Raw genomic sequence first — 24,784 nt, forward strand, 5'->3', positions numbered from 1 at the left:
CGCGAACTTCCCGCGAAAGATGGGGGTATATGCTCCAAACAGAAATCCGCAAATGTCGAGAATGCGAATACGGGGTGCCCACTGTATATGGTAGCCTAGCCTACACTACAGAATGCTCTACATACGTATACATATACAGTATAGTAATCATTAATATCTGCTAATTTCCTTGGTTTAATGCAGATTTACTTATGATAATTCAATACAAAGAATAACACTAACAAGAGTTAGCCTAGCATATACTATGATATATATACTACATATACAGTAGACTAGCCAAACTGAGTAACACGAAACAAGAATCAGATGTATACTGTAAGGGATATATATCCACATAAAGTTTCGGTCCGACGTCAGCAAAATTGAAGAGTGCCGGGCTGCTGACGACTACATATAATTATAAAATACAAATGTAAGGAATATGCATTTTTTCCATGAATCTTTCAAAAAAGTTATACTACATTACTTCACTATGTCCAACAATATGGTATGTACTCTCATATTATTGTATTAAATAAAGTACAAACATGGAGGTCAATGTTTTAGAAATCAGCTGATGGCAAATAAAAGTTTATTTCACTGTATATTTAACTTGATTTTGAGCAAATTTTCTTCCTTCTAGTTAGCATAAATGAATTCTGTATCTTGATACTTTATCTAAATGGGACAGGGTAATTTTTAATTTATACAGTGTTTTTAAGTCTAATTATGACTTGAATACGTCTCATTGTGAACAAAATAATTACTTTTTTTTAAAGATTGCATTGGGGCATGTTTTTTGCATAAAAAAACCAAGTATGTAATTCTGTTCACTATTTCACTTGATTTCATTGTAATACCAGCTTTACATATTTATTTTTTATCAGCATGAAAACTACAGTAAAATGTGTTCTTCATGCCCCGTAGATTTGATTAAAATATTTTTCTCTCAATGTTATCCATGGCTGTTTGATGGCATATCAAAGTTAACGGTACAATTTTATCCTTGTTGCCAATGCACAATAATTTGTAGTCAATAGTAGTTTGAACCTTGTTTTCTCAACTTCAGCTACAACTTGCAGTCTAAATTTAGCAGCATAAGTATTTACTTGCAGATCTTTTATCCATAGCAAAAAAGGGTATAGCATAAACATATATCAGTCCTATTCTACATAAGGCCATTTATAACATAATTATGGTAATTGTTAACTATTGTGTGATGGTTGAAATACAAGCAAAATGGATGTTGTTGTTATCAGATTCAGTTGTGGATGATGTTGTTATCAGATTCAGTTGTACCTAGCAAAAAAAATGTGTTCCTCATTCGGTTCATGGCTGTATTACCTTTAAGGTAGTACATAATTATTTTTACAGGTGGTGTGCGACTAGTCTATGATCTGTAAACAAAATCCCACAAGCAAAATATCACCTAATGGAATGATGCAACATTCCTGCAATGTCAAAGAATTACTTGACAGGTAATCATTAACAGGTGACTTACATATAGCCTAATTCCTGTAAGTAAATATGTACAGTGAACCCCCCATAATTGTGGATTTCTCTTGGGAACATATAACCCCTTTAATTGCAGAAAATTTGCCTATTAGAAGTATTTTCCTATGAGAAATATCCACACATTCCTGGTTTTTTTTTTTAATTTCACCATAAAATGCACTTTTTGTGATAAAACTATTGAAAAAAAAAAAACAGGTGTAAACAATTTTTGTGGGTTTTTCTTGAGTTTTACATGACAAAATAGGCATTTTTAAGCCTTTTTATAAGGGTCTTTAACTATTCACGGGTTCTAGCTATTCTCAGGGGGTCTAGTACTTATCCCCTGTGAATACGGGGAACACTGTAAATGCAAAAGTTTTGGGATAAAAGAATGGATAGCATTCTAGAATTACTTTAAGGTCATCATTTACCCTCGGGCTTGAGAATAGCCTATGTCCGTCACTCCAGTGAACAATCACGAATGCAAAAGGATTGCTCAAAAGTAACTATTTACCAGTGTCTTGCTTATGGCCAATAAACATTCAAAAAACGAAAGTTTGGCCTAAAGGAATGATGTAACATATAAGATGACTTAAGCCAATTCTTAACTGACAACTTACATGTTAAGCCCAGTAAGTAAAAAGATATATGCAAAAGTATTTGATCTACTTAGTGATCCATTCAAGACCTATTTGCAAGGCCATTAGCATTATTCTATGAGACTGCAAGTATCCAGGTTGATGATAATCTGAACAATATAAACAAAAGACAAGACTCATCCTGCTCAAATGTTATGAATGCATTCCAGTGGTTGTAACACGGCTGAAATCTCACTGTACCTACTGTAGTTACTTCAGAAAGCCAGATAATGATACTACTATGTAAAGAAACTTTGTAATGATGAAATGTTAACATGAATGGATACACTTTTACAGTATGATGAAATGTTATGCTATAAACATTAAATATTCATCTTGGTATACAACCAAACTTTTCAATATACAGTGCCTACAATTACCACTTACTGTCTCCTTTATTTGGCAATAATACAAAATGAGAAGGGACCATTACATATATGGCATAACATATGATGTCTAACTAATATAAATAAAATGTACTTAAGAGCTATCATTCAGGTTTTGCTACAGCCATAAAACCACTAACAATTTAATGTGATAATCATAGACACCCTTCTTGCTTACTTGTGAAACCAGACATTTTACCTATTCTATCTAGTACACCTAAATTAAATAACAAAACAATCTCTAACAGCCTTCACAAAATTGTTTTTGCAGAAAGTCATACTAACATAGTCATAGACTTATTTCCAAACAGCAGCCATCCAGCCACATAAACTTGACTGTGCTTTAATCAATCTTAATTGCCTCAAAAATGACAAATTTTTAAGTAATTTGTAATTTTCCCAAATTTTTAAAGTAATTTGTAATTTTCCCAAATTTTTTAAGTAATTTTTTTTCCTAACATACAAACCTAAGGTCTTTACATATGGGATTTACTTTCATTGCAAGCTGGAACCGGCCGTTCAACTTAAAATAAGGTGGTTACTACTGGTAGTTGGCATCCCATGGTAGGGGATGAAGCTCTACCATCCAGTTGGTATATGCAATCACTTTATCTTGGCAAAGGTATAAAAGAGGAAGGGAGGCAGCCAGACACACACACACACTTCTTTTTGCAGTCATACACCTTAGGGCGTAGAAGTGGGTAGTATATGTCCTTCAGGTGTGGTATCTACTGCCATTCGACTTCTCTCTCCCTCTTGGACAAGCCACTGCTCAGGAGGGTGTATCCTCCAGATTCTCTGAAGTTCTTGGCTCTCCGGGAGGAAGTGCAGAAGATGCTGGACAAGGATGCGATAGAGGAAGTGGTGCATCCGTCTCTGAGGTTTTACCGTCACATCTTGGTGCCCAAGGCGTCGGGAGGTTAGAGGCTTGTGATCAACTTATCCACCTTGAATCACTTCATCAGGAAGACTAGGTTCAAGATGTAGACCCTATGTTCAGTGTTGGCAGCTGTGAGGGAAGGCGACTTCATGCTGTCGACAGACTTGAGGGACGCATACTTCCAGATCCCTATTCATCCGATGTCCAGGAAGTTCCTTCGCTTCTCTCTCAGAGACACGGTCTTCGAGTTCAAAGTCCTGTGCTTCGGGCTGACCACAGCCCCTCAAGTGTTCACAAGTCTTCTCTCTCATCTCAAGTTGGGCCCATGCTCAGGGGATCCAATTGCTGAGGTACCTCGATGACTGATTGGTCCTGGCAGGTTCCAGGTACAAGCTGCTGCAGGACGGAGATCATCTGCTTCGGTTGTCTGGAACTGGACATCGTGGTCAACCAAGAGAAGTCAAACCTCGTACCCGGTCAAAGGATTCTCTACCTGGGCATGGTCATCGATATGGCAGTTTCAAGAGTTTTCCCTTCTGAGTATGCTGTCAATGCAATGGAAGAGAAGACTAAAGGAGGGATCTCTGAAAATGGGATGCAGTAGCCCTCCTTTAATACCCTGATGATCCATGGCTCTGCTTCTATGCGAGCCCACTTCTCCCAGAATGCGAGAAGCCTGGATCCCACTGGGGCACAAAGGACTTCTGGCTCACTTCTAAGGTTGGGGCTTGAAGACTGAGTTTTTCTTAAGGGACTTCAACTAGAAGCATAGGTGAGCGGGGTCTAGATTGGGACTGGGGTCTCTTCCCACTAAAGGGGTGCTGCTGGAGCAGAGAGACTAGGAAGGCTTGGGACATGAAGACTGCGTCAGAAGATCCTTGGTAGACTACTTCTGCAGATCTGAAGCAATCTGCTCTGCCATGGCCTGTGGGAAGAGATGGGAAGGGTCTAGAGGCATGAAAAGCAAGGCTGACTTTTGTGAGGGCATAACCCTACACAAAGCAAAAGAACATCAAAGGTCCCTCTTCTTCAGGAGCCCGAAAGCACACCCAGGTCTGAAGAAAGGGAGTCAACTAACACTATGGTATTCTTGATCTTCATAGCAAGAGCTCCCACTGTCCAGTCCAGGAAACTTGAATACTTTGAACACCTTGAACAGATTCTTTACAAAGTAGTCTAACTCCGCAGAAGAGAAGAAAATCCTCGTCAAGGTTAAGGCTGAGTGACGTGAGGAGTCAGTGAGGTAAAAGAAGTCCCCTTGGGAAGAGGCATTGACTCCCAGGAAGCGGGCTTCTCTGGTGTTGCAAGACCTATAGGTCCTCTTAATCAGGTGCGAGGAGGTTGACTTCCCTTACTATCTCTTCATCGAGAGCCACTCATTGACATCTTTCAAGGTTTTCTTGGAAGAGGTAGAAAGAATCCTAGGCAGGAGACGGAGTAGCTGGTGTGAAAAACCCAAGATGGCTCTCCAGGAAAAAACGATCCAGAGACTATTATAACCGGTCGAATTGAAAAGGGCCAAATAGGAAAATCTCTTTTATGGGTCTTGATTATCAATCAGTTCAACCAGTTCTATTAGTTATAAACTTTGTAAATATTTAGTTAAATTACTATCATCTATCCTGGGTACTATTTCAAATTCCCATTTGCAAAACTCTGTTGATTTCTGTGCTAAATGTTCCCATATTGAATTATCCATTACTGACACCTTAACCAGTTTTGATGTGACATCTTTATTTACTAAGGTTCCTATTGATGACTTACTTCAATATTTATCACAATGTTTGGACTTGTATATTCTAAAATTACCTACTAATGTCGTTATAAATTTGATATCCCTTGTATAAAAAATTGTAAATTCACTTTCAATGGTAATTTTTATGAACAAATATTGGGAATAGCTATGGAGAACCCTCTTTTGTCACTTTTATCTGATACATATTTACATGGAGTTCTTTGAGTCTGAACTTATTCCAAGAAATTTATTCTCTAAGTGTTTTGGGTTAGATATGTAAAAAATTGTTTTTGCATTGTAAAAGAAAATGTAAATATTCCTGATTTCTTGCATACAATTAATAATCTTGTACCACCCATAAAATTCACAAAAGAATATAATGAAAATAACTGTATACCATTTTTGGCCGTCTAGTTATTAGAAATAACAACAATTTTTGTTTTGAAGTATATATGAAACCCACAAACAATTTTTAATAACTATATTCATTTTTACTCTAACCATACTAAACAAATTAAGGTGTCAACATTTTCCAGTATGTGTCAACATTTTCCAGTATGTATCTTAGAGCTCTTAGAATTTCTAGTCCTGAATATTTGGATGATTAGTTTAAAATTATTGATAAAGTAGGAGATTCATTATATTACCGTCTTTATTTTTTGGAACTTTGTAAAAATAAAGCAAAATGACATTTTACAATCCAACCAATGTTAAGCATGAACTTAGCTATTAACTGGGATAATTCCTTAATAACCTACAGGGTCAACGATCACCACAAAAGGAATCTGTAGGGAGTCCATTTATACTGACACCAGATCAACAAGGAATGTAAATCTCCATCCTGAATTATGACTTGATCCTCTTTTCCTCTCTTTTGCTTAAAGAACACACTGCCCAGATGAACAAACTGTAACCCTTGCCTTAGAGGAGAGAGAGAGAGAGAGAGAGAGCAGAGAGAGAGAGAGAGAGAGAGAGGAGAGATGAGATATAGAGAGAGAGAGAGATAGAGAGAGAGAGAGAAGAGAGAGAGATAGAGAAGAGAGAGCTAATGATATTTTTGTTTCTTATAACAGGAAATATATATATATTATATAAATATATATATATAGATATATCTATATATATAATAATTATTATATATATAATATATATATATAAAATATATCTAATTTATTATATTATACATATATTTCATAATATATTATTTTATTTTACTATAATATAATTATATATATAATATATCTACTTTATATATATTTGTTTATATATATAATATAATAATTATATTATTATATTATAATATATTATATATTAATATATATATAATATTATATATATTTAATCATATATATATTATGTATATAATTTATATATAATTATATATATAATAAATATATTATATATGTATATATAATTATATAATGATATATATATAATATATTATATTTAAATATATATATATAGTAATTAATTATATATTTATATATTATATAATTATATATATATTAGTTATATATTAATATATACTATAATATATATATCATATATTCTATATTGTATAATTAATTATAATATTTATCTATTATATATAATATATATATATAATTAATATATTATGTTATTATAATAAATAATATTATTATTATAATTATATATTAATCTATATATAATATATAATACTATATTCTATATATAGATTATATATATTAATATATATATATATATAATAATTATAAATATATATATATATATTATTATATAATTCTATAATATATATAATATATATAATAGTATATATTTATATATATAATATATAATATTATAATTATTAAATATAATTTATATAATTATATAATAATTATATATATACTAATATTATTTATATTAGATTATATATATATATATATAATATATTATATAATATATATCCTAGCATATATGCTCTTTTCAGAACATTTCCGTTTTGCTATTAATTAGCTACAAGTCTTTAAAATTAATGAAAAGTGGTTCTTACATTTAACTTTTCCTGGAAGTTTAAATGAGCATTCATGAAATGAATGCAAATTTTACATTTTCTAAAAATCCATATAAAACTTGTCATCATAAAATTCATATATCATTGATTACAACTATTATTTTTTCCTTCTTTTTGGGAATAGGAAACAAGATGTGTGTACTAATTGTATGGTATTAACACTTCAAGCATAAGTATTAGATGCACTGCTTCAAGAAAAACTGAAAGCAAATGTGCTGTTATTACGCCATAAACTTTCAGGACACATATTCAAACCCAACTTATGGAAACTGGTATGATGCAACTTTCAAGAGAAAAGAAAAAAAAATTGCTAAAAAAAATGTTTGTGGTGATTAAAAACAATTATGTTTAAGGTAAAATACATTTTTCAATTCCCAAAGCTCGAAATTGTCATACAAAAGCGTACGATATCTATGGTAGGTATAGAACATCATACCAGACCCAAAATAATATGTACGATAACTATCATACGAATAGCAACCCTGGATGAGAATAACTACAACATTGTGTCGTTTACATATGTAATTCGTATTTTAAATATTTTTACGGTGATTAGAGATGAAACATCAATACTAGTGATAAAATATTCTCTTCCATACTGTTACAAAATGTGTGATAATCACTAAGTCAACTACTAAACTTGTAATGAAGCACAGTTCAGCAAATCAGAGAAAGACTAAAAATATGGCAACATGTACCTACAGTAACAACTACAGGAAGCCCGCAGTTAGCGGCGCAACAACTTAGCGTCGAATCGGTTTTACGGCTGTCATCACAAATATTAATTAAAAATAAGGTATTTCAAGGTATTTTTACTGCACAATTTTCAGTTAACAGCGCTGTTATGCCTAACAAGTGCATACATTTGTAGAAATACTATTCAGACCAAAGGTTATGCAAATGATATTAAAAATTTTTATTGAGTTATTACACAGGTATTAGGGTAAACTATATGCCCATGAGCTTGTTCTATAAAACCGCCTGCCGCTCTTCCAAAAATATCGAGTTCATGCATATGTGTTTAAAATGTGTATGAAAATGTATTATGAACAGGGTATTTTTATTTCTGTCCATAAATATGATACAAAGGGAGCTTTTGAAACTGCCCACCACATTATCAAAGAGTATGTTTTTTTCATGTTAGTTCTTGTCCGCCAAAGCTTGCACTCCTCTGAAAATATAGTTAAAAAAGTGCAAATTTAACATTCGATATGTTAATTTTATAAATGTTCATGCTTTTATGTTTAAAATGTATATGAAAATATATTATGTATAGGGTACTTTTATTTTTGTACATAAATATGGTACAAATTAAGGCAGATTTTGTAACTGCCCCCCACATTATCAGAGGATGTTTTTTCATGTTCGTTCTTGTCTGTCGCTGTTCCAAAAAATGCATTTACAGACTTCACATGGTTATATCTTATTAATTGGGGAGCTAATTATAAGTCATTTTGTTAATGAAACTTCAGATTTTTGTTTTAAGTTTTCATGCTTTTATGTTTAAAATGTGTATGAAAAATGCATTTTGTATATAAAAATGATACAGGGGCAGTACGCACGTCCATTTGAAGTCTTTGCAACAGGCCTTCACATGATGAAGAGAATAGGTTGTTCAGTCGCAACCGAATAATACAGTTTTTACTTATATAACTGAATCATGTTTATATAACAAATTATATTTACAATTGTTGCATAAATTGACTTTAAAGGCAAAACTCGCATATACATTTGATTTTGCAACACTGCAATTTGTTTGTTTTTTCTATGGGATAGAAGTCCAGAATATAACTGTGCAACTCGGTCAATTTTTTGCTTTGTTACAAGAGAAAAACATTGAGGTACGACCGTACAAGCTGCTATGTAGATGGCATAGTGACGAAAATTATTATAAACAAAGAAGAAAAAGTAAATATGCATTTTTTCCTTAAATCTTTTAAAAAGTTATACATTACTTCACTGTATCCAATAATATTGTATGTATTCTCATATTACTGTATTATAAAATACTACTAACATAGTGGTCAAGGTTTTGGTTTGGAAATCTGCTGGTGGCGAATAAGAGTTTCTTTTGCCATATTTAACGCAATTCTGAGCAAATTTTCTTGCTTCTAGTTAGCATTAACAAACATCTAGATGCTTGACTTATATGAGACAAGGCCATTTTTTCTTATACGTGTTCTGAGGTGGAAATGTGACTTGATTGTCTCGTGATTGTGAACTAATTTTTTTTTTTTTTTAACAGATTACGTTGGCGGCATGTTTATTGAGTAAAACAATTACGTGATTCTGTTCGCAATTTTCCTTTGTATCATCGTAATACAAACTTTACACTCTTTATCTTTTATTGGCGTGAAACCAACAGTAATATGTGTTCTTTCAAGCGCAGTAGTTTTGATTAAAATAATTTTATCTCAATTTTATCTATGGTTGTGTGTGATGGCATACGTTTACTGGAGTTTTATCCTTGTTGCTGATGCACGATAATGGTCATTAGCAGCTTGAACTGTTTTCTCAGCTTCAGCTACAACTAAGTTTAAATTTAATATTATATTTCCTTATTGATCTTTGATCTATAGCAAAAAAAGTTATTACATTAAGATACCTCAGTCTTATTCTACATAACATCATTTATAACAACTACAGTAATTGTTTACTATAGTATGATGGTTGAAATACAAGCCATACAGATGTTGTTATCCAATTCAGTTGTGCTTAGAGAGAGAGAGAGAGAGAGAGAGAGAGAGAGAGAGAGAGAGAGAGAGAGAGAGAGAGAGAGAGAGAGAGAGAGAGAGAGAGAGAAAAGTTGTTTCTCGTTCAGTTGTTCATGGCTGTACACGTTTACATGAGTATAACATTAAAACCATACTTTCATCATTCTCTTTTGCTGTTTTTGAACTTATTTAAATAGATGGGATAAAGTTAAGCTATTGTAATTTTGTCTCTCATAAAATCAGATTATCATAAGACGAATTATTGTAACTTGAACACTATAGCTACCTGTACCCTGTATAAAACCTTATTATCTCTTTACATACTCTAGACACCTAAAGGATTAAAAGGTAGGGTTTTTTCATTTTACAGTATTTATAATACTATAATGTACTGTACAGTACTACTGTACAGTAAATTCTATAGTACTATACTGCATAAATAAAATTTTACTTATTGCGCCATTGATGGATTACAGTGCTGTCTGACTGGTCTGGGGTGCTGTCAACTGGTCTAGTACTCCGAAAGGTGTGCAACGGCCGTAAACTTTAAAATCGCTTAGCGTCAAAAACTGCTCAGTGCCAGCAGCCAGGAACGGAACCCTTGCTGCTAACCGAGGGCCACCGGTACACAATTATCCAGGACAATCTGGTTTTTTATATTTATTGTTAAATTGCCTCTTTTGTTGACTGATGGTTGATACGTGGATATGATGAGCAATGACATTCTTTGAAACGACAAATATCATCATTTTGACTCCCATGGAAACAAGCGGGGTCTTAAAATGACAATTTGTCCAAAATTGCATTTTTCCTAACTATACAAACCTGAGGTCCTTTTACAATAGGAAGGTTACTAGCGGCAGCTGGATAGGTCGTAAGCTTTCGAACAAGGGCTTCGGTAGTTAACTGCTTGTCCGACAGGCGCGCGCGAGCGACTGGGAGGTAAACAATCACTTTTGCTTTTGGCCCAAGCAAAAAACTGCAGAGTGAGGGGTGGCATGAGGTGGGACTATGTGTAAAAGGACCTCAGGTTTGTATAGTTAGGAAAAATGCAATTTTAGACAAATTGTCATTTGTTCCGACACGGCATACAAACCTTCGGTCCTTTTACAATAGGAAGACTCACTTCTTGGTGGGAGGAATCCGAGTCTTTTGTGAACAGACTGGTGTTCGCCCAACCTTGGAATGCCTCCCTGGTCGTAAGAGCGAGGGAGGGATCCAAGCCTCTGTCCGATTGATCGGGGTGTGCACCGCAGGATCAATGGTCAGACCTCTGGACCAAGTACTAAGAAAGAGGCAAGGTGGGAGTGGCGACCCTTCCCCGAGGTCGTTGTGCTGACGAATCAGCGCAATAACCTCGGCAAAGTTCCTCTGGATCTCTGGAGTCACTGCATCCTGAGGAGTAGGACCATCCAGTCCCTCGAACAGGAGCACCTCCCGAGACCCTCCCCCCTTGAGGGGGGGAACAGCGACAGACCCCTCTCGCGCATACGTCCTGGTCGGGTCCTAGAACCGTGCCTGGCACGTAGGGCGTCGTGGTGGGATCATGAGGGGCGCACCCCTCACGATCACTCCTCAATACCTCGCTCCTCCCGGTGTAGCCCGAGGAGGTTGAAGGTATGGGAGAGGCAGACCTGACGCTCCCCTCTCGCTCGCTGGCAGAACCAGCAGGCTTGGAGGGCTGCAGGCGATCGAGCTGCAGGCCTGGTCGAACCGTCTCGCTGTGGAGAACGGCTGGACTGAGCACAGCGGCCCCAATCTCGAGTGTCAGAAGAGCTGGTGCTGGTTGCCGTACCCGATCGCTCTCTGTGAGAGCGACGGTCAGGCGACCTGCAGGCTCCACTATCACGGTGAGACCGGTGCTTGTCCTCACGGCACGTCACGTTGCTGGGGCGAACGGGGGGACCTCTTCCCAGCCTCAGCCCGTGGCCGGTCGTGGACCGTCACGTCAGCCCAGGTAGCCAGCTGGTCGCCGCGAGAGCGAGAGCTGGTCTGGTGAGAGTCGCGTGAGCGGCTGTCACCAGTCTTCCGCTCCGTGCCGTGAACCTGACGCTGAGTGAGCTCAGAGGTCTGGTTCCTGGCTGCACGATCACTGGTAGGCGACCGTACACTCGGTACCTCTCGCGAAAGAGAGGCCGAGACAGAACCTGATGCAGTGGCAGAGCCTCTGACACCAGGCGAGGAAGTGCCGGTGTTAGCCGACACCCCTCTGGTCCCCGTAGTCTTCTTCCGCCGGAAGAGACGGGCCCTGCTCCTGAAGGAGCAGGAGGACCAGCGGAAGAACCCCCCGTCTCACCGGAGCGAGACGGGCCCTTAGAAGCTCCCGAAGGAGACTTCTTAGGGGGGGAGGAGGCAACCTTCTTCTTCTTAGGCTGTGAAGCCTTAGAAGATGAAGGGGGAGAGGCGGCAGACGACGACGAAGAAGACGACGACGACACCTTCCTCCTCTTCCTCGTCAGCTTCCTCAGGAACGATGTCAAGTCAGCCATCCAGGCCGGAGCCAGGGCTGCTGTTGCCGAAGCAACAGGGCCCGGATGCACCTGTCCAGACAGACCGACATCGGAAGCAGCGGCGCCACGAACAGGAATGACATCAGCAGGTGCAGGCATCACAGGAACAGCAGGAACAGAGACGGCAGGAACGGCAGGTACAGGAACGGCAGCAGTGGTCGGCAACATCTCATCACTCGTCAGCGGCTGGGCAGGTACGGCAGGAGGTACAGACAAGCCAGGAGGACGGGCCAGCGTCACCGACATCCTTGGCATCGGCGGGAGGTCCAGGGGCGAGCTCTTCGGACACACGAAGTCTGGTCGAGGCAGCACGGCAAACCCGGGTGGCGGTGGCATCACACTCCCCCGTGGCACGGCGATCGGCCCCTGCACCGATGAAGTTGGTGTTACAGACACCGCATGCGAGGAATACACCAGATGAGGAGAAGCACAGCCAGGGGTTGACAAGGTCGTGGTAGTGGTGGTCACTGTGGCATGCGTGACCGCAACAGAGTCCGCTAGATGGTAGAGCAGCCCCTGGACACTCGGCACACCCTGCAAGCCCAACGATGCCCACACCTGTCCAAGGTCGTCCCTCGCAGCAGCAGCACCTGAGGAAGCAAAGGTCGGGTGGTTAGCAGGAGCCTCTACCCGTCCGCGCGGAGTAGACAAACGGATAGAGGACCCAGAATACAGCTCTACGTCAGGGTACCTAGCGCCCTCCTCCACACTCGAAAGATCGGGTGAGGAGAAGGACCTGGAAAACCCCCCCCGCAGGGGAAGGCGCCAACCGTGGGAGCTGAGCCGGGGGCAGGAAAGAAGATGAAGTGTCCGTAACCAAAGGAGTCGCGGGAGAGCTCTCCGACGACTCCTTTGCCGGCCTTCGCTTCTTCCTACCCTCGTACAAGCCCCACTGCGCCTCCGACCAAGATACACATACATCACAAGGCTCGGCGCAGGTACACTCACGCCCCCGACACCGAGCACATAACACACGAGGATCGATTTCAGGGAAGGAGCAGAACTTACCACATTTACGCCCCTCAGTTCCCGGGCACAATCGCCGGATGGTAGCAGGGGGCGGAGAATCCATAATCGATCACAGTTGAATTATTCACTTGAATAAATGAAAAAACAAGGGAAATGATTGTACTTACAATAAATCTTTCACAGATAAAGAGAGACACAACCATACAAGCAAGGAAAGCAAACGACGAAGAAGCGGGCAGAGAGCGCAGAACACATGTTCACTCGCTGTGAGGCCGAAAGCAAAAGTGATTGTTTACCTCCCAGTCGCGCGCGTGCGCCTGTCGGACAAGCAGTTAACTACCGAACCCCTTGTTCGAAAGCTTACGACCTATCCAGCTGCCACTAGTAACCTTCCTATTGTAAAAGGACCGAAGGTTTGTTTGCCGTGTCGGAACAAATGATAGATTCAGTGTTCGCTCCCATGGAGACAAAGCGAGCTCCGAAAATGTTGACGCATCACTTGGGGTGGCACGACATGGGAAGGTGGGTGCCTCAACAAGACAGATCACGTCTTTATGTCCGTGCATGAGCAGAAGTAAGGATTTGTGATAACGAGTTATATATGTTGTCACGCATCTATTCCAGTGCAATGAACTTGTGACGAATCAGTGACATATTAAGGGGAGTGTCTTGTGAGAAAGTTCATGCTTGTGTATGTACGAGCTGAACCACAGAAGATGGCCCACTTGGTCTGATAGACAGACGTTGAGGACTTCCTGAGGTATCCTGACATTGCTGTCGCAGCCTCTCACTGTGAGGAGCTGGTGGATAACCACCACACATGAAGATGTAAAAAGCTCACCGCATTGTGGAAGATTCTCACATGTGGTTTGCATAGGAGGTTGAGGAGTCTCTACCAGCAGAAGTAGAAGGTCCGGGTACCATTCTACGTGAGGCCATTTTGGCACTACTAGCGTCATGGATAGGGAAGGTGTGGATCGCACTAGTTTCAACACCTGCCTGATCAGGCAAAATGGCGGAAAAGCATAGACGTCTAGGCCGTCTCAGGGGTGCTGGAACGCGTCCTCGAGCGCCGCCGCCGGATCTGAAACTGGAGAGCAGTAAATTGATAACTTCTGATTTAGAGCAGTAGCGAACAGGTCTATCATTGGGGAACCCCACAAAGTCAAGACTTGTTCACTATCCGAGGAGCCAAAGACCATTCAGAGCCAACAATCTGTGTCCTGTTCAGACTGTCTGCCACAATGTTCCATTTGCCTGGAATGAACCGAGCTGTCAACCCTACCAAGTTGAGAGCTACCCATTCGTGAATCTGCACTGCTAGTTGGCATAGCTGCAGAGACACGGTACCGCCTTGACAGTTCACGAATGCCACTACTGTGGTGTTGTCGCTCATCAGCGTCACCAAGTGACCTGTCAGAAGAGAGGTTCTGAACGAGCATAAGTGCATGCAGGCAAATGGTGCGCAAATTTGCGGGCAGGAGAACGCCTAGAGCCGTGCACGTTAGAACGCGATGAAGAGCGTTGATGCTCTGCAGGTGAAATGGTGTGTCTTGTTGCATATGTAGACGAAGAAGAGCATTCCGAAGGAGCACGTCTGGGGCGTGATACTGGAGACTGAGAGCGCCTGCTGGACTGTTTAGAAAAACGCTCTGGTGACGCACGTTGGCGTGCAGGGGCAGTAGCGCATCTTGGTGAGCACTTACTCTGTTGCTGAGGCAGCGGTGAAGCAGCGCGCTGGGTAACGCGTATTACAGGTGAGCGCTGTCTAAAGGACGCATGCGCAATCAAGAGTGCTGTCGGAGCACGCTGGCCAGGAGTAACACAGCGCGCAAATGAATGGTGTGCATCAGGAAATAGTTCTCGTTGTGGTGTAGAAGGTGGGGGCGCGTTGTCCCCGAGAGGGAGAGACAGTTTCTCTGAGACCTCTCTCTAATGAAGGCTCCTGTGTGCGTGCCGAAGCATCATACATTGCAGGAGTGTTCAATTAGTGAAGGAGGAAAGTAAATCCAACGAATGCTCCTTTGTGCGTGCCCTAGCACTGCGCATTGCGGAGAGTAAATCCGACGAATGCTCCTTTGTGCATGCCGTAGCTTCACCCAAAGCAGAGGAGCTTACGCGTGAAGGTCTGGTAGCTCTCAAAGGAGAGCACGCATCAGCACGTCTCTCAAAAGGGGAGTCTTTACTACTTCTCTGAGAGTCACTGTTGGCTCTCAAAGAAGGTGTGTCAGGAGGAGTTCATGGGCCTCGTCCAGGGACAAGGCGAAGCTGTAGGGCCCGCATCCCTGAGGACGGGCCGACAGGAGGACAGACCTACTCAGCATCAAAAGGAGCCTCCGCAGGGGAGGGCTCTGGGGGCTGTGCCGCAGAGGGAAGGGCGTCTTCCTTAACAGCATGGGAGAATAAGGCTGACTCCTCCAAGGTGACTAAGGAGGAAGACGCAGCCCCAGAGGAGAGTGCCGACTAAAGTCTCTCCTTCAACAGCAGGCCAGGAAGTCGCCAGGAAGTCCCAACGAAGGCCACAAAACACTAAGGGCGTCATCAACACGTACTGAAAAACAAGGCTCATCCTTAGAAGGGCCAGGCCTTCCTGTTTCACCAGGGGAAACGAGCAGGTCTCGCTCTTTCAAAGGCTGGCCAAGAGCTAAATTGTCGCTCTTATGCGCTTCACTCCTGGAGGAGTGAGATGCTGAAGGTCCCGAAATACGAGTCCCCGACAAGGAAGCAGAAGGCCTGCGTCGTTAAGTCTTCGAGGAAGAACTCGAAGGCATAGAATCTGTTTTCTTCTTCTTACTTCACCACTGGCGATACTCAACCCACTGGGCAGGCAACCAGGTACGACACTCCTCACAGAGGGATTCCGATGTACAGGAATGCTCCCTCCAAGAAGGACAAAGGGAGTGAGAATGTCTATCAATCCTGCTCATGAAAGTCCCACACCCATGGCCCAGGACACCAGGGCAGGAAAGCATAACCATATTGTCAGACATACTCGCATTCAGCTAGAAAAAGAAAAAGAATGTTATGAAAAATTTCACCAAGCCAGCAAGTGTGAAATCAAAGTGACGACTCAGTGAGATGGTGGGACAGGTAACTACCGGCCCAGTAGTTACTACCTCGGTATATAAAAGAATGTACTAGCCGGTAGTTTCAGCTGAGCTGCAATCTATCCTAAGTAAAGGACGGACGGTTTGTATACGGTGTAGGAACAAATGCCTTATCCAAAGGCTCAAACTGAGGCAATGTTAAATCCTCAAGATCTACTTCCAAATTTCACCGTAAACCTTGGTGGGAAAATTTGAAATTTCCAGCTCAAAAGATTGAAAACCTCATTTAAAGTGAGCAATATTCCAGTTAGGATGACACAGAGCTTAATACTACAGTAAGTGATATTCAAGTTTGCATGACACAAAACTGAATACAATGTGAAGCAACACTCACTGATCACTGGAACAAAACACTGCTTTGCGTACCTGAGTTACTGGTGAATTTAATTAGATTATCTATAGTGGTAAGGGTGCTGGATATCCCTCTGGACAAGCACTAATATCAATAAATTGATCATTGTTATTGATAGAGACTAACAGTAGAGGGCCTTCCTGACTTCAGGATTTCTTCCCTAGCCACTCTAGAAAAGCCTCAAGCTCATAACAGATGGTTGACTATCTCCAAATGGTCAGATGAACCATGTGGAGGTTTGATACAATCCTCTCAAATAACTGTCAAAAGTCGCAGTTGAAAAGGATTGTAGGCCTAAAAGTATTGCCTTCAATTTTTTGACAATGAAATGAAGATTCCTCTGTTCCAGGGATCATGTTCTGGAAACTTCTATGTCCCCCATAAGGGTTCCCCAATCTAGACTAGAGGCATCTGAGTAAAAGTTTAGGTGAGGGCTCAAGAGGAAGGAGAGACTTTCCTTCAAAGTCTTCCTTCAGACAGCCACCATCACAGGTACTTCTAGATCTCTGGAGTTACAGGAAACAAACGAGTCCAGATTATTTCTCCTGTCTCAGCTGGCTTTCAGGAAGAATTACAGCACTCTCATATGGAGTCTTCCTAACCTGACGAACTGCTCGATGGAAGCAAGTTCCTAAAAGGTTCATCTACTGGTTGGCTGAACAAGACAGGAGAGAGAGAAAGCTGCACAAACTGTCTGAAGGCAGGACTTGACTCTTGGGGGACAGAGAACTCCAAAAATCCAAGAGTTGATCATCATACCTAAATAAAGAATTTCCTTAGTCTAGATCAGCTGGGACTTTTGAAGGTTGATGATTAATCTTAAATCTTGAGTGAGGAGAAGGGTCTTCTGTGCACTTCTCTTTAAAAGGGGATCGAAGAAGCGAATTATCCAGATAGTACAGGGAGATGTTTATACCAATAAGGTGGAGGACACTGCAAGAGGGGCAAGAACTCATAAAAACTTGAGGAGCTGTAAAGAGGCCAAAGCACAGAGCTCAAAACTGAAACACACTGTCCTGGAAAATGATCCTGATGTACAGAGGAGGAGGAGGAGGAGGAATCTGTTTACACAAACTTGTTACAATATAGCCTAATGCTTTCATCTCTATTTGCTGTAGATGACAAATGCAAAACCAAAAACAAACATTATTGCTAATGCTGATTCACACCATCTGCACAAGGATGTGGGATGAAGAATTCTGACAAGAATGTAAACTTTACTCCAATGCCACCTGGGGAGAAACAGGTAATTACAGAGACAGCCTCAGCAGGTTAGCCAAGTGTCACTTCTTTTTAATTTTGAATGTTGATTGCACCTAAGGGCATGATGATATAAGCTAAAAAAAAAAAAAAAAAAAAAATTACTGCATTAAAGGCCTTGTCTCTCCATAGCTACCCTCACAGCATTTCTTGAATACACCTTTTTTCATAAAATACTATTTTCATTCTATTCCCTTCTATTTATGTGAACCCACCTACCCAAACCATATGTTATGAACCACACATACATAATATGATAACCCAGCATAAAATGTAATTATGTTAGAGAGAAAAACTACACTGCAACCATCTCCCTCCATAAAAATTCAATGAATTAACTTGTAATAAAAACCTTGAATGATGCTAACTCACAAAATAAACTGACAATCAAATAATCTACACATGTAATGGTCACCAACTCAAAAAAACAGTAATTATAACACTCACCATCTGGTGGGGTTGCTGCGTCCCGGAGACAGGCACTGGTTGAGGGTCCTGGTTTCCTTCCTCAGAAAATGATTCTAAAATAGGAAACCCTGTACCCATATCACCAGTACCAAGCCACTGAAAAGAAAACGAAGGTAATTTTTAAGTTTTTACAGGACTGCTAACCCATGGGAAACGTATGGCTAGATTACATCAATTACAAATGGTTTTCATGTCTTGAATGATACAGGTTAATAATTTGTGTAAGACAGCTGAATAATTTTACACCAATTCTTCAAGGTTTTTCAAAAAGTATAATAGTATATAAAATATTTTTAAAAGAAATATGTTGATGTCCATAAGTTATCCTCCTATTGTTAGATTGTCAGCAGTTTAAAATATATATATCAAAATTCTGTTTGAACTTACTATGAATACATACACATACTTTGTATATATAAAATTTAAATTTTGTTAAGGAAGCCAGCCTTCCTCACAATGATATACAACTGCTCTATACTATTACAATCCTCACTGAGAATTGTACCGAGGATAAAATGTCCTCTGTCCCATCCTCAAGAGAGGAACCTATGTCTAAGATTCCCAAGACTGGGACATTCAATCAGCAAATGTCTCATGGTCAAATGCATCATACAATCATCACAGACAGGAAGATTTTCACCAGACATCAAGAGCCCATGAGTAAGTCATTATGTCCAATCCCAAGCCTGCACATCATTTCTTGTCTACCTGGAATATATGGATATAACCAAGGACATACTGATGACATAATGCAGTGCATTTTTTATTCATTAAAACATTTTCTCAAAGGGACTGCCAAACCTTTATAATTTTTTTTATCTACTAGAGGACATAAATCCTGATATGGTAGTAAGCATCTCCAAGGTTCTGGGCTTTACCTATTCTCTTCACTAAATGCAGCCATTCCAATCCAGTGTTCCCACCTTATTCATGGGGGATGCGTACCAGACATCCCCTGTAAATAGCTAGAATCCGTGAATAGTTGAAAGCCCTATAAAAATACTTAAAACTGCCCATTTTCTTATTCAAAACTCAAGAAAAAACCCCTAACTATGTTTATACCTGTTTTTTAAAATAGTTTTTATCATAAAAATCACAATTTTTTAAAGTAAATCGTATTTTTCCTAACTATACAAACCTAGGTCCTTTACAATAGGAAATACTTGAGGCGTACCCTGGACATGCCGCTGAATTTTCAAACAAAGGGGTTCAGTAGTTAACTACCTGTCCAGTCATTGGTAGTCTCTCCGACCAGATGTAAACATTCCAATTTGCTTTTGGCCCAGGTAACAGATTGAGTGGCGGTATGAGGTGGACACTAAGTGTAAAGGACCTAGGTTTGTATAATTAGTAAAAATACAATTTACTTTCAAAAATTGATTTGTTCCTACACGATATACAAACCGTCGGTCCTTTACAATAGGAAGACTCACTGATTGGGGGGAGGAATCCGAGTGAACTCCAGTGAACCGACTGGGGTTCAGCCTACCTGGGTACCTCCCCTGGTCGTTATGAGCAAGGAATAGGATCCAGCCACTGACTTCTGATCGGAGTTATGGAACTGCGAGATCAGAGTCAGTCTTCTGGGCTTTTCTAATTAGGGAGAGATGCGAGTTGCCCTTATGGAAAAGCAAAGAACCATATGTCGGTGACTATAAGGCAAATACAAGTTATAGGTTTGTCTTATGTTGAGGCCCCCTTCCCTGCCTTGTAGGGGAAGGGTGGAAATTGCTTCTATTTCTAACACTAGGAATAGATAGGTTATTCTAAGGAGTGTCTTACCTGCATCTATGCTCAGTCCAGCATGTAACGTTCTGCATCACTCATTAACCAGAGGAAAAGAATAGGATGAAAGGGATGAAGAAGAGCCAGTCACTCTATATTCATACTCAATCATACCATACAACGAGACGAGATGCATCTCTGTCCTGTTAGAGGAGCTTGGTTAGCTACACAACTTGTTGAGCAGCCACTACCGGTCCCAATGAAAAGGTGTCCAAGGACCTGTGGGTAATATCCCAAAAGTCATGAGAGGTGAAGGTAGCCTGGCTTGCCAAGACCCCGCACTTCAAGACCTGTTGAACCGACAAGTTCTTACGGTATGCGAGGGATGCGGCAATGCCCGACCTCATGAGCTCTCAAACGAAGTGTACCAGTGTCATCGTCAGCAGCAGAGTATGCCTTCCTGATTGTCTCACGAAGCCAGGAGACAGGGTTCTTGGACACCTCTTTCTTGGAACCACCAGTGCAAACGAAGAATCGTCAACACTCAGGCTGGAGATGGCGGATCCTCTTCAGACGGCGCCATAGTGCTCTAACCAGGCAAAGTAGCATCTCTTCTGGATCATCACCAACAGAGTCATTCAGGGAGGGGATGGAGGACTCTAAACTAGCTCCAGGGATTGGTGGATTCCGAGTTTTCGCTATGAAATCCGGGATGAAGTTGAGCATAACCGATCCCCAACCTCTTGAGTGTTTGACGTCGAAAGAAAGACCATGCAGTCCTTCTCTCTTTGTCCAATGCCAGGGCCAGCAAAAAGACTGTCTTGGGGGTCAGATCCCTGTCTGAGGACTCTCAAAGTGGCTCGTACGGGGAACGAGTCAGGCTCTGTAGTACAAGAGTCACATCCCACACAGGAGGCACAAGATCCCTGGGTTGGCAAGACCTATCAAAAGCTCCTCATGAGAAGGTGTATCTCAAAGGAAGACTAGATAACCCCACCCTTCAGCTTTAAGACCAAGGCCAATGCAGCTCTATAGCTACAGCTGAAACGGAGCAGAGCTTCTCTCGGCGAAGGTAGACCAGGAAGTCCAAGACCAGCTGAAGAGTGGCTTCGACCGGAGAGATACCCCATCTACGGCACCAACCACAGAAGACGGCTCTCTTTTACCTGGTATATTGTTGCAGAGGACTTTCTGACGTATCCTGCCATCTCTGTTGCTGCTCGACGAGAAAAGCCTCTCGCTCGCAAGAGATGGTGGATAACCTCCAGCTGTGAAGACACAGGGACTACTGCCTGGTGATACCGTGTGACGTGCGGTTGACACAGCAGGTTCTGGCATGGGGGGGATCTCTCTCGGTGTCTTGGAAAGTGCTAGGAGGTCAGGATACCAATGGCCTGAGGCCATTTGGGTGCCAGCAGAATTATTCGAAGATTCTATGTGATCCACATCCTGTTGATCACGGCTCGAATCAGCCAGAATGGGGGTAAGGTGTAGACTTCTAAGCTGTCCCATGCATGTTGGAACACGTCCTCTGCAGCTGCCCATGAGTCCCGAACAATGGAGCAGATTTCCACCTTCCTGTTGAACTGGGTGGTGAACAAGTCTATAACTGGACGTCCCCATAGATTGAAAAGTCTTTCCGCCACACCCTGGTGTAGGGACCATTCGGTTCCTACCACCTGATTCTGGCGGCTGAGCTTGTCTAACACTAAATTCCTCTTGCCTGGGATGTACCTAGCTGACAGCTCACTGAGAGAGTTATTGCCCACTCGTGCACCTGCATTGTCAACTGGTGTAACTCTCGAGAGTCAAGCCCCCCTTGCTTGCTGACATATGCCACTACCGTGGTGTTGTCGCTCATCAACACCACAGTGTCCCATCACTCATTCCTAGAACTCTTGGAGGGCCAGGAAGGCTGCCTTGAGTTACAGGATGTTGATGTGAAGGCGCCTGACATGAAAGTTCCACACTCCTGCAGTCAGCAACTACTACAGGTATGCACCCCATCCCTCGTTTGATGTGTCTAAGAACAGGAGCATGTCTAGAGGGGGAGTGGCTCCTGCAGTCAGCAACTACTACAGGTATGCACCCCATCCCTCGTTCGATGTGTCTGAGAACAGGAGCATGTCTAGAGGGGGAGTGGACAGATCCACTCCTACGATGAGGTTCCTGTCATCTAGCCACCAATCCATGTCTTCCCTGACTTCCTGCAAGAGAGGAACAAGGAGGGACTGAGGATCCTGTGACTGGGACCAATACTCCCTCAGTCTCCATTGGAGAGACCAGCTTCTCCAATGACGACAGGTGACCAATCACGACTTGCCAGACCCGAGCAGATTGTTCCTATCTTGATAGGAATAGCAGCGCTGCCTCTCCAAGCCTGCTGATACAAAAGTCTGAGGGGAAGACCCTTGCTGTTACCTTGTCTATCAGCATGCCCAGATACAACGTCCTCTGCTTAGGTTCTACCTCTCTCTTTAATAGAGAACAGGTAGATGCTGCGGTAGACAAGCGGCTTGTTCACCAGGCAGTAGCAAAGGCCTCTATGCCTACATGTCCTACTGTGGCTAGATCCCTAGATCCCGACAAAATTCGAAAAGGCTATCCCTGTCCTGTAGCAACTGCAAGTGGGAGCTCGCTAGGACCAACCAGTTGTCGAGATACCTCAAAAGATGTATCCCATGCGAATGTGCCCAAGCTGAGACCAGGTTGGACACTCATGAACACCTGGGGAGCGGTCGAAAGTCCGAAGCATGGTGCCTTCAACTGGTAGACCATTTCCCCGAGGACGAAGCAGAGGTACTTGCGGGACGAGTGATGGATGGGTATTCAGAAATACACATCCATTATTTAGGTCCACTGTAAGTCGTTCCCCCTGATAGAGGCCAACACTGAATGTGAAACTGAATGTGTTGTTTCCATCTTGAACAGAGTCTGGCGAACGAATCGGCTCAGGAGAGAAAGGTGTATGACTGGTCTCCAACTCCTCAAAGTCTTCCCTAAGAGAAAGATTCGGGTGTAGAACCCGGGAGAGCAGTCCGACAAGACTTTTGCAGCGCCCTTGCTCAGCATCTTCTGCACTTCTACTAGTGCTTGGTGTTTCAGGTGATCCCACTACGTAGGAAAGAAGACGGAGACGGACCGGGCGGTTGGTAAGGGGTGGCAGAGACTCAAAGTGGGGTAGGTAACCTTCCTGAAGGACATCCACTACCCAAGTCTTGGCTCCTTATTGCTGCCAAGTTGCTCAATGGCTTGACAGGCAATCCCCCACCAATGCCAGCAGCTGGAGGGGAATGCCTACCCTAGCGTTTCCCCTTCTTCTTGCCCCTACCTCCCTTATCCAAAGGCAAGGTTGGCTGAGAGGGGCATGATGGCACTCCCTTCGAAGAGGAAGAAGAAGGCTGGGTTGTTCCTCGGGATCCCTTACAAGTGGAGGACTTCTTTGGGGCCAAAGAAGAACTAGCCAGAATCGAAGGTCTAGCCACAGTAGGACATGTAGGCATAGAGGCCTTTGCTACTGCCTGGTGAACAAGCCGCTTGTCTACCGCAGCATCTACCTGTTCTCTATTAAAGAGAGAGGTAGAACCCAGCAAAGGTCCATTCCTTAAGGCCGAAACTGAGTCGGAGCCAAGCGACCTGGTTACTCGTGAGAAGACAGCGTCACGTCTCTTGAGCACCAGGTTAGCCCACAGGTTAGCAGTCTGGTGGGCCAGGTAGGTGATAGCCCTACCCCCAGACTGACACAGTCTCCCAAAGGCAGTCTTTCCCCGGGTTAATGGCCCCAGAGAAAGCAGCGACCTTGGACACTGTGAAAGACCACAAGTCCAGCCAAGAGATTGCTTGGAGAGCTGCCATGGCGGTGTCTTCCAATGTTGCTGCCTCCTGCAGAGAGAGAAATACTCTCACTGGTCAGGTGCTTCAACGACAGACCTGGACTGAGACAAACCAGGTCCAGGTCCAGGTCCACCGGCTTGGTCGGTAGAGGCCTTTTCAAGGGTGTGTAAGAGCGTCTCTGGTGAGGTAGAGGAGGGGGAAGCAGTCTATCCGATCGGTTGGATTTCAGTGAATTCGCCTGTCCTGAAACAAAATTATTCATCTGATCCAACACTCTATCAGCCAAGACTGCCCACAGAAGTCCCGTCGAAGCCTTGGGTTCCCTCTTGGGTCCCCAAAAAGATTTGAGGCAGGAGGGGCAGTCTCCAGCAGAGGAGGTCGCCGCTGCTTCCCCGAGCTCGTTGTGCTGATGAATCAGCGCGACAATCTCTGCAATGGTCCTCTGTACCTCAGGGGTGTCCAAATCCATTGGCAAAAGGCCATCCAGTCCTTCCAGGGATCATTCCTCCCAATCTACTTCCCCGTGAGAGAGAACCCTGCCAGACCCCGAGATCCATCCTCGACGACTTGAGTGTACATTCAATGGGGTCCTAAAACCCTGACGACATAGGCTGCTGCCGCCGAATCCCATGTAGAAGACACTATGGGATTCCTATTATTCACCTTGCCCCTCCCTGTGTAGCCTAAGGAAGTAGGGG

General features: G+C 42.3%; 1 protein-coding gene across 39 annotated transcripts in view; it reads right to left on the minus strand.

Annotated features, from left to right (window-relative positions):
* Positions 1–24,784, minus strand: part of LOC135225753 (zinc finger and BTB domain-containing protein 24-like) — a 526,510-nt gene that overhangs the window by 383,551 nt on the left and 118,175 nt on the right. For all 39 annotated transcript variants that reach the window (XR_010317086.1, XM_064265161.1, XM_064265169.1 and 36 more), the window contains one exon: positions 18,507–18,623. Coding sequence is in view for 38 of the 39 variants with exons in the window: in XM_064265161.1 (XP_064121231.1) it covers positions 18,507–18,623 (117 nt within the window). In the remaining variant the exon portion in view is untranslated. The remainder of the gene's footprint in view (positions 1–18,506; positions 18,624–24,784) is intronic.

The sequence above is a fragment of the Macrobrachium nipponense genome, chromosome 13 (genome assembly GCF_015104395.2).
Source record: "Macrobrachium nipponense isolate FS-2020 chromosome 13, ASM1510439v2, whole genome shotgun sequence".
NCBI classification, from domain to species: Eukaryota; Metazoa; Arthropoda; class Malacostraca; order Decapoda; family Palaemonidae; genus Macrobrachium; species Macrobrachium nipponense.